Source organism: Pyrus communis, chromosome 8 (assembly GCF_041283825.1).
Source record: "Pyrus communis isolate YQ-2024b chromosome 8, ASM4128382v1, whole genome shotgun sequence".
In the NCBI taxonomy this organism is placed as follows: Eukaryota; Viridiplantae; Streptophyta; class Magnoliopsida; order Rosales; family Rosaceae; genus Pyrus; species Pyrus communis.
Window position 1 is genome coordinate 16,889,108 of NC_142572.1, and position 14,302 is coordinate 16,903,409.

A 14,302-nucleotide genomic window follows, 5' to 3' on the forward strand; every position below is an offset into this window, starting at 1 on the left:
GGTAAATTTGGAAATTTGAATTTGAAAAGCTGCGTGCATGAACGTCCCATTTTAATGGCAATATTTATGGAAGTGAAAACAAGGAGTTACTGCTGGGTGGGTGGGTGCAGAACATTTCTCAATGCAGTGGGAACTCAACGGTCGACTAGCAACGGCTCTTTTAAATATTCAAACTTTTGCCACCATTTCACTTCCTTCTTTCCACCCAAAACCCTAAAGAAACCGAGAGCGAGACAGAGAAAGTCTCAGAGAATTTTCTGTTTGGTTGTCGGGAAAATGGTGATGGCTAAGTCTAAGTTGTCTTACGAGGAGTCTCGCCGGCAGAGAATGGAGGAAAACAAGAAGAGAATGGAAGCTCTCAATCTCCCTCTGCTTGCTCAAGCTCTTAAAAAAACCCCAAATTCTCCCAAACCTTCCCCTGTAAGCTTAAAATCCCTCTCTCCCTCTCTCCCTCTCTCTCTCTCTCTCTTCCCACACGCATACACACACATACATGAAATAAACACACCTCACATTCTGCCTATTTCTCTTGTGTTTTCAGATGAAGCGCGCCGGGAAGCCTCGCACGTATGAGGTGAAGATGGTGGAGGTGAGGAGGTCCACCCGGGTTGCGAATCGACCTGCACCGGATTACAAAGAAGTGGGTCATTTTATTTTGTCCTCTAACTTGCTCAAAGTTTCAATCTTTATATTTTTGAATATGTAAAGTTTCAATCTTTTGTGTTGTTATGATTTGTGACAGGTTGTGGCGGAGCGAGTAATGATTCCAAGAAGGTGCTATGCCACCAATCGGCATAGGGATATGGCGAACCGGGTGTATGCTTCCGACGAAGCCAGAGCCGCCGCGATGGTGAAAGCCGACGAATTGGAGCTCAGTTTGGGATCCGATCACCCGACATTTGTGAAGACAATGCTCCAATCACATGTCACTGGTGGATTCTGGCTGGTACACATTATCCTCATCTTTTGGACAACATGTTTCACTTTATTTGTGATTTATACGTTAGAAGATGTAAAGTAACTAAAGTCTCACATCGAAAACCTGACAAAATAAAATACAACATAGAATGAACGGTTTTACTAATAATTGCATCTTAGGATTTTTGTATAAAACTGCTCACCCGTTGCACTGTGCATGTAATTAAGTTGGTGTGACTAGTGAAACGCTAGTCCGTCTCTCTCAAATCTTAAAAATTAGAGCGGTCGCTGGACAATGTAGCAATGTGCTGTCGAATTCACATGTTTAATTAGTATCTGTCCAATGTGCTATTTCGTATTGTGTATGCAATTGCAGTCATATCATGTGTCATTTTGGCAACAGGGTCTTCAAGCCAGCTTCTGCAAGAACCACCTCCCAAAGGGTGAAGAAATTATGACACTGATCGATGAAGATGGAAACGAGTACCCGACTATATACTTGGCCCGAAAAAAAGGACTCAGCGGCGGATGGAAAGGATTTGCAGTTGCTCATGATCTTGTGGATGGAGATGCATTGGTTTTTCAATTGATTCGGCCTACAACATTCAAGGTGATTGGCAAAGCTGCAAAATAAGTGTTTTGCACTTGAATTTTAGATTAGTTTTTGCTTATCTTCTTTGTTTTCAGATTAGTTCTCATTTGAAGTGCAACGTACTAGTATTACCTTTTCAGGTGTACATTATAAGGGTGGAGAGACCTGGGCAGGCAAGCTCAGAAGAATCAACTTAGGTAATTGTTTCTAGTCATTCCCGTCGCGGTCAAATTTACTGATTCCTGTGTTATAATATACTATCTACAAGTTATAATATGATTAGACAACATAATTGACATTTCATTTGTCAAATGGAATAGTAGTGAGGCTTATTTGGTAAGTAAAATCGTTAATTTAAATGATGTAAACTGATGCGGCATGGAGTATTGATTTAAGAAATATTTACACATGCAATAAAATCTGCGTATTCCTTTTGGTCATTTGTGATGTCTTTATAGGAACACCAAATGGAGAGGGCAGTTAGTACATCATATCTAAATGAAACAAGTTGCATATGCGAAAGGACCACAAATGTGATGCAACTGTGACCACAATCTGATGCAACTGTCTCTGTTTATATAGAAGAGGTATTCATCAATTTCCTCCCTGAACTTGTGATCATTGGCCAATTTCCCCCCTCAACTCTCATAATTAGTCAATTTCCCCCTTCAACTTTAATTTGGCCAATTTCCCCCCTCAACTCTCATAATTAGTCAATTTCCCCCTTCAACTTTAATTGGCCAATTTCCCCCCTCAACTCTCATAATTAGTCAATTTCCCCCTTCAACTTTAATTTGGCCAATTTCCCCCCTCAACTCTCAAAATTAGTCAATTTGCACCCTACTGTTAATTTTTTTTTTTTTTTTTTAATTTTCCATCTATTCTTTTCTTAATTTTCAATCTTTCTAATAGCTTCCAACAAAGTACTAAAATTAACATAAACTCACCTGCATAATATAGGGTAAAATGTACAAAAACATAATACAGTTAGTATGTGACATGGGTTGATTATAAGAAAAAGTTATGAATCGGGTTTAAAGCATGTAGAAGAAGAAATAATAACAAAAAGAAATAATAATCCTAAACTCATGGATCAAACCTATTTCAATAAAATGGGTTATTCTTAATAAGGAGTCGAAAATTATGAATAGACTAGCCATTTTTTCACTAAAGCTCGATTCTCCGCAATTTACTTGAACTTAGCTTTCACTTTTATAAAGAAAATTGTATTCACATACAAAAATTTACACATCAATCCTTTTTGTTATCAATTTTGTATAGTCAAAAATCAAATAAAATTACTCCATACTGATTTATTATGACTAATAATACTATCTATGATAAATTGTAAAATTCTAAATTTTAATCTATTTGTAATAGGATAAAGATATAGGAACATGATTAACATACATCTTATTTAGTTTCTTACACACACTTGTTTAATTATGATCAAATTAAAAAATTAACAGTAGGGTGCAAATTGACTAATTATAAGAGTTGAGGGAGAAAATTGGCCAAAATTAAAGTTGAGGGGGGAAATTGACTAATGATCACAAGTTCAGGGGGAAATTGATGAATACCTCTATATAGAAACCATGTGGCCTAATATTGGCTTGACTGACGTAATGTGATGCAACTCCAACAAAACAAAGTTGCCTTCACGCAAGTTAATCAATTTCTTATGGTTTATATGTCTCTTACCTCTGAGACATTCGTATCCATATCCGATTGTATACTTTTGTTTACGCTTTTTATTCAGTAGCGAGAGATTGACAGAAATAGATATACAACCGGTTACAAAACAGATTCTCTCTTTGTACTCACGATCTTCTTGGATATCCACTTTTGTGTCCATTTCTAATCCCGTTAGTTAAACATAAAAAATTATACAATCAGTTACAAAATAAATTCTCGACGTATCTCCTCTCTCTCTCTCTCTCTCTCTCTCATACAACCCCTTCACTTTTTTGCAGGAACAAGAGTTGGGGGATTGGAATGTAGAGAGTTTTATATGTATATTTTGCAACGAGTTCCATTTGCTGCTAAAAAGGTACATGTTTTAGGGGATGAGTCAATCATCTGCAATCATGTCTGGTGTCCATCAACAGATCTATATATGGAACTCCGTTGATGAGCAAATTATGAATGGACAGGAGCTTGTTCTTATCTTTAATTCCCTTTTTTTCCATTTATATATATAACAATACTTGATAAAGAAAGACAGCTAGATTGCATGTTATGTTACGGGCATGTGGCTTTCAGAGACTGAAAACTTTTGCCATGGCAAATGGCAATCAATTCAAGCCATTGACTTCATTGCCAATTTACTTTACGATAATGATTTATGCACCCTATTTTTCTCTTATATCTCGTTCACGCATTTTTTGAATTTTTTTTTTGATTCAATCAGTTTAAATGTCAGGAATAAACAATAGTGGGTAGTGAAAAAAAAAAAAAAAAAAAACTGTGCATGTGGAAATAAATTTTCTTAGTATAGCCTTCTATACTGTGATAATATAAGTGAGAATCACTACACAATCAAAACCACAGAGAAAATAGCTCATCTAAATGTAACTGAGACTGAGTGCAATAACAGTTGGGTCTAGAGTTTTTCCTTCAAAACGAGACTATTTGGCGACAAAACCAATTTACTTTTTTATTTTATTTTTTGCAATATTTCGTCAACATAGTCTTAGTTTATTGGTTGTGACTATAAATTAAGCCAAGTGGAGACCCGTTATTGTTTTTATTTAATTTTATTTAATTTGCTAGACAAAAATGCTTTGAGCTATTTTTCAGTTAGCAGTACATGACATTTATTGAAGTGACAAAAAATAATAATATCTACACATTTTGATGCGAATTCGACTTCACCAATCGTCGTCTTAACAAGTAAGAATTTAACCCGCTAATTTATTAAAAAAAAAAAAAATCCTGCATGTAAGAAAAGCAAATAAATAGAACATGCTTCTGCGTCTGCGTGACATGTATGAAGGATAAATCGGCGCTCCTGTACAGCCGGATCTATTGTACGAAGCCGAATGAGCCACCTGGAATCCCAAGCTGTTCGAGCTTTTGAGCCGATCATTTATTAAAATAAAATAGAAAGTAATTTATTTATTAGCGTGACTGATTAATTAACTGGCGCCGAGAATTCCGGACTCTCCAGGTGGAGGACGGGACAAAAGGGGGTTAGGATTTTTTCAAGCAAAAAATATTGGCCCAAATAAATCTGCCTGTCGGTCCCCCCATACCAATGGGTCCCACAATTTAATCATAATCTTTCGAGTCTAATTACGTGACATTAACGTTGTGTTATGATTGATCTTTATCATTGAGCTGAAACGAAAAAATGGTTAATCATTATGTCACTTTGTGGATACTTTGATAAGAAAAAAGTGAAAACGAAGAGAAGAGAAGTGTTAAGAAAACTCTATCAAAGTAGGAATTTCCATTGAGTTTTTGTCACCTCATAATCTAACGCTAATTTTCGTATCAATGTTATAAATCGTTGTGCTAAGAACATGACGTGACAGATAATTCATATAAAATCTTACTTTTGAGTGAGTCTCCAACTCTCCTTAGCATTTTTCAAACAGTAATTCATGGTTTCATTGCTTCTAGGAATCAAATGCCACCTAAAACCAAGGTTGGGCTTCTCCAGCTCTAGCTTTTGTGCGGGCAGTGGTTAGCCCACCACTTGCTCTTGCCTTATTGGATTGGTTGAGGTGTGTTTTTGGGATTGAGGGCAACACTGTTGACTTGATTTTTGCCTTCCACGAATGGGTAAAGATGTTCTAACAAGTAATTAAAAATATCATTAATTACACTAACCGGCTGAAACGTTCATTGTGGAAGATTTATGTCTTTGTGATTAGTGTTTTGTCGGGGATTATTTGTTTTATCGGGGATTATTTTGCTTGACTGGGTCCTCCTAAGGTTGCTAAGAAGAAAAATAAAATTAAAAGTAAATAAATCACATAATTTGTCCTAATTAGTCGACCACATCAGATTCCTCATAATCAAGGGGCCCACTGGAGCCCACCATCCCTCGTGGGCCCACACAGAACTAGAGAGCGAGAGACAGATCCTTTTCGCTCTTGGCTCTTGCGCGCCATACAAGCCAAACGGCGCGTAAAAAAAGGGGCTCCAAGCGCCGAATGTAAGAAATGACGCGATTTCCTGCCACGTCAGTGCCAGGAAATAATTACTTAATTGATCAATTATTCTCTCTAATTTTATTTCTTTAAATTTTGTTTTTGTTAAAATAAGAAAGAAAGCGAGAAGAACAGCTTCATTTCCGCTTTTTCATCTCATTATTCGCTCTCTCGAAGGAGAATGGAATTTTCACAGTGCGCCGGGATCCGCGTTTCTCGATCACACCAACCCGCCACCGCTGTCGCATCCGCCGCGCCTGGCCCTCGTCTCCTTCCCGCGTAATCGTCATTGCTGTTTTTGCTGATCGGTCCCACTCTTCCTGTACTTTTTCTTCTCCTTTTCTCGGATTCGTGTTCCGCATTGCGATTTCTGTGCATTTGTTAACAAAATTTACGGCTTTTAAGACGATGAAAGTTGTCCGATTCGTTTGAAGATCTCGGTGATTTGTTGCCGTTTTAGCTTCTGATATCGACGATTTTATTCTTTTTGGAAAGGATTTAGATTTATGGTTAGATTGGAAAATGCGTGAAACGGTGCGTTTGATTGACGCACGTATGTGCTGGTTTTTGCTTTGTTTGCAGGGTTTGGATTGAGAATCGGCGATGGAGCATTAGAGGTAGGAGGAGGAGGAGGAGAGAGAGAGAGAGAGAGAGAGAGAGAGAGAGAGAGAGAGAGAGAGAGAGAGAGTGTGTGTGTGTGTGTTGAGGTGTTTGAGTTTGGGGAACAATGTCCACCAGGAGCGAAAATCATCAGACGGTTCCGCTTTCGGTGCTGCTCAAGCGTGAATTGGCCAATGAGAAGATTGAGAGACCGGAGCTTATACACGGTCAGGCGAGTCAGAGCAAGAAAGGAGAGGATTTCACGTTGGTAAAGACGGAATGTCAAAGAATTGTGGGAGATGGAGTTTCTACGTATTCAGTTTTCGGGGTATTTTTCTTTAATTTTTCGTGTCTTTCTGTTTTGGCGTTGTAGACCATTTGAATTGAAGAAAATGTAGAAATAGCTAAGAAGTTAATTTGATGTTCATCAAAGGGATAAACTTTTTGACTAAATGCTATGCTTAGAAATGTCGGTCACCTAGTTTTGGGTCTATGTTTGTTCATGATTTCCTTCTTTGTGTTTTGGTATATGATCTTTTGGTAATTAAGATGCGTAGTATTTACATAAACTAGATGTGTTTGAGTATGTAGTTGACTGCTGTGATGGTTCAGCTAGCCATGTGCGCAAGGATGTGGCGGTCATGCTGGGAATTTCAAACTTGTGCCCATGTTTGATAAAAAAAAACCCAAGTTCTAATGAGCCCTTATTAGGATTACGCTGATAGGTCTGCCAAAACAGTTATTGGTAGTGGATTGTAAACATTTGCGGTCCCTTTGGCTTCTTCCTAATCTGAGGAACGTGTTTTTATTCCTTTTATCATATTCTATAAATACTATGGGGACCATTGTTGAAGCATGGCTATATTCTTACTGAACCATGTCTTGCAGCTATTTGATGGGCATAACGGGTCAGCAGCCGCTATCTACTCTAAGGAGAATCTTCTGAATAATGTTTTGGCCGCTATCCCTTCAGATCTAAACAAAGATGAATGGGTAGCAGCATTGCCAAGGGCTTTTGTAGCAGGCTTCGTCAAGACAGACAAAGAATTCCAAGAGAGAGGTATGGATAATTTTAATCCTTTTTTACTTTTAGCTCTTGCTTTACCTTAAAGTTGAGTATTGAGTCTATTGACCAACTCTTAATGGTTTTTCCCATGGTAAAATTCCTATCACATATGTTGGTATGTGGGGTTTTTTTTTTTTTTTTTTGTACAGTTTGAAACTGGATTACCTTCGTAACATATGCATGCGATTGAAACTAGAGTTAATAAGTAGATGGTTTGGCTGTGCCTGGGTCATAAGGGGAGATGCATAATGTTATCCCTTGTTTGAGAAAGCATCTCAAATCCACGCTCTGTGTGAAATTGCTCATATATCCAACCTATACTGCATACTAATCATATTTTGGTTTATATAAAATTATAAGTTAACTGTATGCCTATATGCTGTTTTTTTTGTCCTTCTTCTTATAACTGTCAAAGGTTTAGTGGACTGTAGAGTTTGCCTGAGTTCACCCAAAATTATTTAAGCTGAGAATTTAGTGTCCTAGCTTTATGGTTTATACTACATTTACTAGCACCTGTATAAGTTCATTTTGGTATGAGAGCTGTGTCTTCTGTTGACTTGCAAACATATCATAGCCTCATGCTACTTATATGTGGGGAATTATAGCTCCAGTTGTACAGCCACTCAATCCCCATGTCTATTTTTCACTTCCTTAGCCTAACTTACCCTAACTTAAACTCCCAACACATGCACATGCAATGTATATGAGATCCTTCAAAAATGTGTGTATGTGTTTTTCTTGTTTATATGTTTGTTATAAAAATGTTTTCGTCCATTTTGGAGATCGTGCATGCCTAAGGATATCAACGAATAAGTTAATTGTTGTATTTGAGGGTTACCGGTTGTATATTTGATTTTGTAATTTTTATGAGTTTCAGTATAATGGTTAATTTCTTGTTTTGTTGTGTGCATGATTTCATGCATTTTATTGCCATCTTTCAGCTAAAACATCAGGAACAACTGTCACATTTGTGATTATAGAAGGATGGGTCATATCTGTTGCATCTGTTGGCGATTCTCGTTGCATAGTTGAACCTGCTGAAGGTGGAGTTTATTATTTATCAGCAGATCATAGGCTTGAAATCAATGAAGAGGAGTAAGTTATCTGTATGATGTGTTTTGTGACTCACTTAATAATCTGTAACCTTTATTAACCCTCTCCAACTAATTTAATAGGAGGCAGCGTATCACCTCAAGTGGGGGTGAGGTTGGTCGGCTTAATACTGGTGGTGGAGCAGAGGTAACTTTTCTTCATGCCGTACTTAAGTGTATTGTTCATGAAGTTTTCTGTACAAACACAAATTAAGAAATGAAGAAAGGCATATTAAATCCTGGTGGATGAGACAAGTGTGCGTAAGGATAGGTTGAATATATGTAGGACCCTGATGTTGATAAGATTAATCTTGAAATGCACAAACTAATTTGGATGACTTTTCCTTGTAGATCGGTCCTTTGAGGTGTTGGCCTGGAGGCTTGTGTCTGTCACGATCCATTGGTGATCTGGATGTGGGGGAGTTCATTGTTCCTGTTCCTTATGTGAAGCAAATCAAGGTGTGTTTCTAGTCTTGTTACATTTAACAATGTTCATTGCCCTTGTTTTGATTTCCATGTGCTTGATTCCCTCTTGGATGTTGGTACCAAAAGATTCAGCAGACATTCATAGAAGCAACTATTATATTACTGTGAACCTTTGAAATAGTTACCCTTATATTCTTATGATTTCTTGAAATAATCATCTGTTTCTTTTCATTGTCGAAACTACAGTATTCTTTCATGCTTCATTTGAAATGATTATTTTAAAGAAAATGTTGTATTTTTTTCCCACAGTTGTCGAGTGCAGGTGGTAGAATTATCATGTCAAGTGACGGAGTCTGGGATGCTTTGTCTGCAGAAGAAGCTCTTGATTGTTGCCGTGGGATGCCACCGGACGCGGCGGCTGCACAAATTGTTAAGGTATAATAACAGTTATGGTTTTCAGTTTTCTGTAAATAATGGTAGATATTTATATATTCCATAGCTTTGGTGCCTTGACCCATGGTTTAGATGCTTTGCCAGAGCTATTGTGCTGGGAGGAATCTTGCTTTCTTACTTCAATACTATGTTTTAAACTTTTTGTTCTACTTCCAGGATGCTGTAGGGCATAAGGGACTTCGGGATGATACAACCTGCATTGTGATTGATATTTTACCACAAGAGAAGCCACAAGCTCCGTTATCCCAACCAAAGAGGCATGGAAAAGGAGTGTTGTTTAAATCCATGTTTAAGAAAAAGTCCTCTGAATCATCTTCTAACGTTGAAAAAGAATATATTGAGCCAGACGAGGTGGAGGAATTATTTGAGGAAGGTTCTGCTTCACTTTCCGAAAGGTTTGTGCTTAAGAAACATCTTCATTTTGTGCTTAAGAAACATCTTCATAGCCTAAACATTATTTTGATCTCTGGATCAGGCGTCACGTGAAGTGTTGTATTTTTGTTTGGAAGTTTTGTTATCGCTTGAACTTTCTATCATGGAGTTGTTTCATTATCAGTATAACTTTGCATGGTGGGGGTTTATGTCGGTTTACTGGATTCTGACAGGATTGTTGTGTGGAATGCAGGTTAGATACAAAATACCCGCTCTGCAACATGTTCAAGTTGTTTATGTGTGCAGTTTGTCAATTAGAAATTGAACCGGGAGAGGGTATTTCAATACACGCTGGGTCATCGAACCCAGGAAAAGTGAGACCTTGGGATGGCCCCTTTCTTTGCTCGAGTTGCCAAGAGAAAAAAGAGGCCATGGAGGGGCAAAGACCATCAGGAAGTATGACAAACTTTTCCCCCCTCTTTCATTTTATTTTTATTTTATTCGTTTATTTGTTGTTTTTCAAATTTATGTTACATCCTCTAATTTATCTTCGGTTTGTTTCTTTCAGGAAGACGCGATAGCGATAGTGATTAGGCAACACTTTCTCAGCACTATTTTCTTTCGAGACCACTAACAAAATTACTTTGAGGTTGTTGATGAGTGGGAAGGTGGTGCATCTGTTGATACTATTTCCCTTCAATATCTCACCGGGATTTATAGAACCAGATCCGTTTTGGCACTCAACTTAGAAACCCTATCTGGATCTATCTCACATCCTCATGTTTCAAGTCGGAAGATCCCAGATAGACCTGCATGCTTCTTTAAGATCCGTATTTTTTACTTCAGAGCCACGTAGACAGTGCCTGCCTCCCTTAAAGAGGTTGTGGAAGGGCTGGATGAACTAAAGCATAATGTGCATCGGAGGTAACTCTCTCTTGATCCATACCCTTCTATTTTACGGAGCTAACCTTGATTCAATACACTCTTCGATGTCATATTATTATATTAGGTGAACTTGATGAGACCTCAGACTGATTCATTACACAGTAGGGGAAATTTGATGATGAATTTTTATTTTTCTTTGCCTTACGAAGGATGTCTTTTTATTCTTTTCTACTGATGTCTTCTTTCCCTCTTTGTAAATTCCCTGGTTCCTGCCATTGTTCTTCAAACGGTCAAAACGGTTGCTGTAATTGTAATTTATAAATGCCAAAAAGGCATCATTTGATAGATTTTTTGTTCGTGGCTTCGTAATGTGCACTTGAATCTACTTGTGGATTATTTTGTTTATCATTTTGATTTGCTATCAAGTTTGGTTGTTTAGAGTTGTCGTCATTTGTTAATGCGGCACGGCTGTGCTCGTCATTAATCCGGTATGCGAGTTTTTCGTACCGAGGGTCCCAATCCCACTCTGTCGTATGGTTTAGAGTTGAAGGCCGGCAGTCATTAGCAGGGACCATTTGGCTGGTTGGTTTAAAGGAGCCAACTTGAGGTAAGAAAAAGAAAGCTCGTCAGCACAATAGAAATGTGTTGACTTCATTTGACTTTTGTTGTGCTCACGAACCTTGGAACTTTTGAGATTGAACTTGCTTTTGCCGGTTTGGTTGGCTCGAAAAACCGAACCAAACCGGATCATTTGGTAGGGTTTGCCAGCTCACGGGTTAATGTACAAAACCTCACATGCTGATGTTTGTTTGTTAGTTAGTTATCACCTTTTGCTTCTCGATGGCTTTAGGGTTCCCATGACCTGGTAGTCCTCTATGAAGAGAGAATAAGAATATGAGTGGCTACTAGCTAAAGCAAAAAGGAAGAAGGGCATACTCACAAACTCTCTTAAGATCTCTCCATATGGAGTGAATGCGATGTCTTTGTTTTATGCCATGTTTTCTTCTTCATTCTCTCTCTAGTGGACCAACAAGATCATGTGATCGTTGCTATTTCACTCAAACCATAGCATGTAGATCTATTTATTATATATATCTTACAGTTGGGACATATCAACATATATCGTCCAACCATAGTATGAGCTCGTTTGGAAGTATTTTTAAAATCACTTAAAGCTCTTTTAGAGAAAATATTATTAGATTTCAAAAGAACTTTTATACAAGAAGCATTGGTTATGTGCTTCCTACAAGAAGCACCTGATTATAAGTGTTGTTTCAAAAAACATCAATTTAAAAATACTTCCAAACAAACTCTATAAGTCATAAAATGATAAACGACCTCGCTTGTGTTATCAATATCTATATATAGAAGTTTCTCATTAAGTAGAGTATAACCTTATCCTTTGGAGAAATGAGAAAAAAAGAATATGGTAATATGAACGGTGTGAGAAGTGGTGAGGATGGATTGAGTGAGTCGACCACAATAATTGGTGCATGATTGAGATGTCGACCTTAACTATACGAACAAAATTCCTCTACTATGGATGATGCCTCATGGACCACTGCGTGCACGTGTGTTTGGGTCTACCATCACTCACACACCTTACTTTATAGTTTTGTATTCACCCACAATTTCTGCCACCCCATTATTTAGTTGTATGTTAATCACCCCCTTGTGTATAGAGATGACAAATTAACCCATTAAGTTGTTAATAAGTACCCGTTAAAACCTGTTTAATTTGATATCACCATAATATGAAAGTGAGGTTGGCATTAGTGATGATTGTGTAAAGTGAAATCAAACTAATGGATCTTATGAATATTCATTAACAATTCAATGGATTGATTTGCCACATCTAATCGTGTATTAGGGCTGCTCTAACTGGCTGCTCAAATTTGTTTATTTGTATCGATTAAATTAATTCAATCAAAAAGCGAAGTGCGCAAACTATTTCTCTTTTGAAAAATTGTCTCGCAAGTAAGTCTTAGTATACACCTATCATATACATCCGCGTGGCTCATAAAGGTGTGCTCGAATATATCAATGAGTCGCATGTATCTATTCATCACTTGACATGTATGTTGTATAAAACCAGTAAATAACACAAAATGTATGATTTTACATAACCATTTGTTTATTTCTCTCATTATGTAATTTTACAACAAATATTTGATCAATTGACACATGACAAGAGATATAGAACAATTCTATATACAATTTAGTCCTTTTTTGCTCACCCCCTAACTCAAAGTAACCTTTCCCCCTCTAAAATCATGTCACATTTATTTAAGTAACCGTAGTTGCCTATCCATTTAACTAAATCTCTTATAAGAAAAAAAAAATTGAATAAATTAAAAAAAAAAACTTACCATGTATTCCTTTATCTATATCCCTTAGATTAAAGAATTGATCTCACTTTTCGACAACTCCACACCTAATATTGATCATGGAAAACCTTCCGCACCCCTTGTTCTCACTTTGTGCTATCAGAGCAATTCTACCTCTATAAAGCTCTTAGAGCACTTTCAGTGTAGGAAGGCTCCTTAGACAATATGCAACTCAATTCCTTTAAATGAACAGTAACTGCCCAAGTGCATGTTGACCCCTAAATGGAATAGTCCAGGAGTATTAAAATATTAGTATTTTTTATTTTATGAAATAATAAAAGATAACTTTATTTTTAATTTCGGATAATAGTAAAAGATTAGTTGAAAGTATTCAAAAATATTGAAATGTATTATAAGGTGGAAGAACATAGTTACATATTTAGAGAAAAAAATATATAGAATTTTTTATATTTTTAATTAGCATTTGTATAATTTTTTTAATAATTTAAATTCTGACTGACATCATGATGACATCACCCTTATGTCACATAGGCAGGGCGCTGAGTTAGACAATTATTGCTTGACTTTTCCATCGGGTTCGCTTTGGGTCCTATTGCCCGAGTGGGTTGGAGTGTTTTGGGAACGGGGAGAGTAGATTGGGTTGCCTATCCCCAAGGCAATAAACAATGGTGGAGTTGCTCTTATAGGCAATTCAATCCCCTAAGCGAACAATAACTGCTTTTAATAAACAGTAACTATCCAAATGTATCTTTACCCCTAAACTGAATAGCCCAGACTATTAGTATTACAATATTGTTATTTTTATTTATAAAATAATAAAAGATAATATTAGTTTTAATAATTTCGAATAATAATAAAAAATTAGTTAAAAGTATTTGAAAATATTGAAATGTGATGTAAAATGAAAAAACACGGTTATGTATTTATTAAAAAAAATAAAAAATATTTATATTTTTAATTAATTTTTTCTAATTTTTAATTATTACTGATGTCAGATGTCAGCCTTGCGTAACATGGCTGGAGCCTGTCAATTCCTACCTCGGGGGAACAACTCGGATTTTTTTGGGCTGGAAGAGCTGATGCAAATTTATTCTCCTCTTTGCCATGGTACAGTTCCATGGTGTAAGATAGTCAAAAGCGTTTTTCTTTTAGTTGTTGCTGTGTTGAAACAAAAGAAAAAAGTTTGTGTAGCCGAGGAAGTTAAGGTGAGTGGCCTCATATTCTTTCAAAACTGATTGATGGGTGAACCATATGAATCCAATCTTGGTCTTCATGATCATGGTTAATTAATCTTATTCCAGAACATAGTCGTAATTATGACAAAATATCATGGGCCCTTCTCTTTCCGACATTGAATCATCAATCAGTTGCGTTTAATACTTTTTGACATTTTA

At 36.8% G+C, this 14,302-nt stretch overlaps 2 protein-coding genes across 5 annotated transcripts; both read left to right on the top strand.

Annotated features, from left to right (window-relative positions):
• The first annotated feature begins 168 nt into the window (after positions 1-168).
• LOC137718852 (B3 domain-containing protein At5g42700-like) lies at positions 169-3,875 on the top strand. 4 transcript variants are annotated; one of them, XR_015965065.1, is made up of 7 exons: positions 177-420; positions 542-640; positions 743-946; positions 1,322-1,528; positions 1,651-1,707; positions 1,969-2,097; positions 3,484-3,875. XR_015965065.1 is itself a non-coding variant. In XM_068458382.2 (6 exons), exons 1-5 carry the CDS (start codon positions 277-279, stop codon positions 1,705-1,707), a joined length of 711 nt encoding a protein of 236 aa, XP_068314483.1. In that variant the 5' UTR covers positions 169-276; the 3' UTR covers positions 3,484-3,875. The 4 variants fall into 4 exon arrangements, 3 of the variants coding, with proteins under 3 accessions (XP_068314483.1, XP_088554355.1, XP_088554356.1); XM_068458382.2 differs by lacking the exon at positions 1,969-2,097 and having other exon boundaries at positions 169-420; XM_088698229.1 differs by lacking the exon at positions 1,969-2,097 and having other exon boundaries at positions 176-420; positions 1,637-1,707; positions 3,484-3,683.
• A 1,875-nt stretch (positions 3,876-5,750) lies between these two features.
• Positions 5,751-10,905, top strand: LOC137718299 (putative protein phosphatase 2C 12). Its single transcript, XM_068457817.2, has 10 exons — positions 5,751-5,989; positions 6,250-6,595; positions 7,156-7,327; positions 8,275-8,428; positions 8,509-8,572; positions 8,776-8,883; positions 9,160-9,285; positions 9,460-9,698; positions 9,929-10,131; positions 10,244-10,905. Exons 2-10 carry the CDS (start codon positions 6,395-6,397, stop codon positions 10,267-10,269), a joined length of 1,293 nt encoding a protein of 430 aa, XP_068313918.2. The 5' UTR covers positions 5,751-5,989; positions 6,250-6,394; the 3' UTR covers positions 10,270-10,905.
• The last annotated feature ends 3,397 nt before the right edge of the window (positions 10,906-14,302 follow it).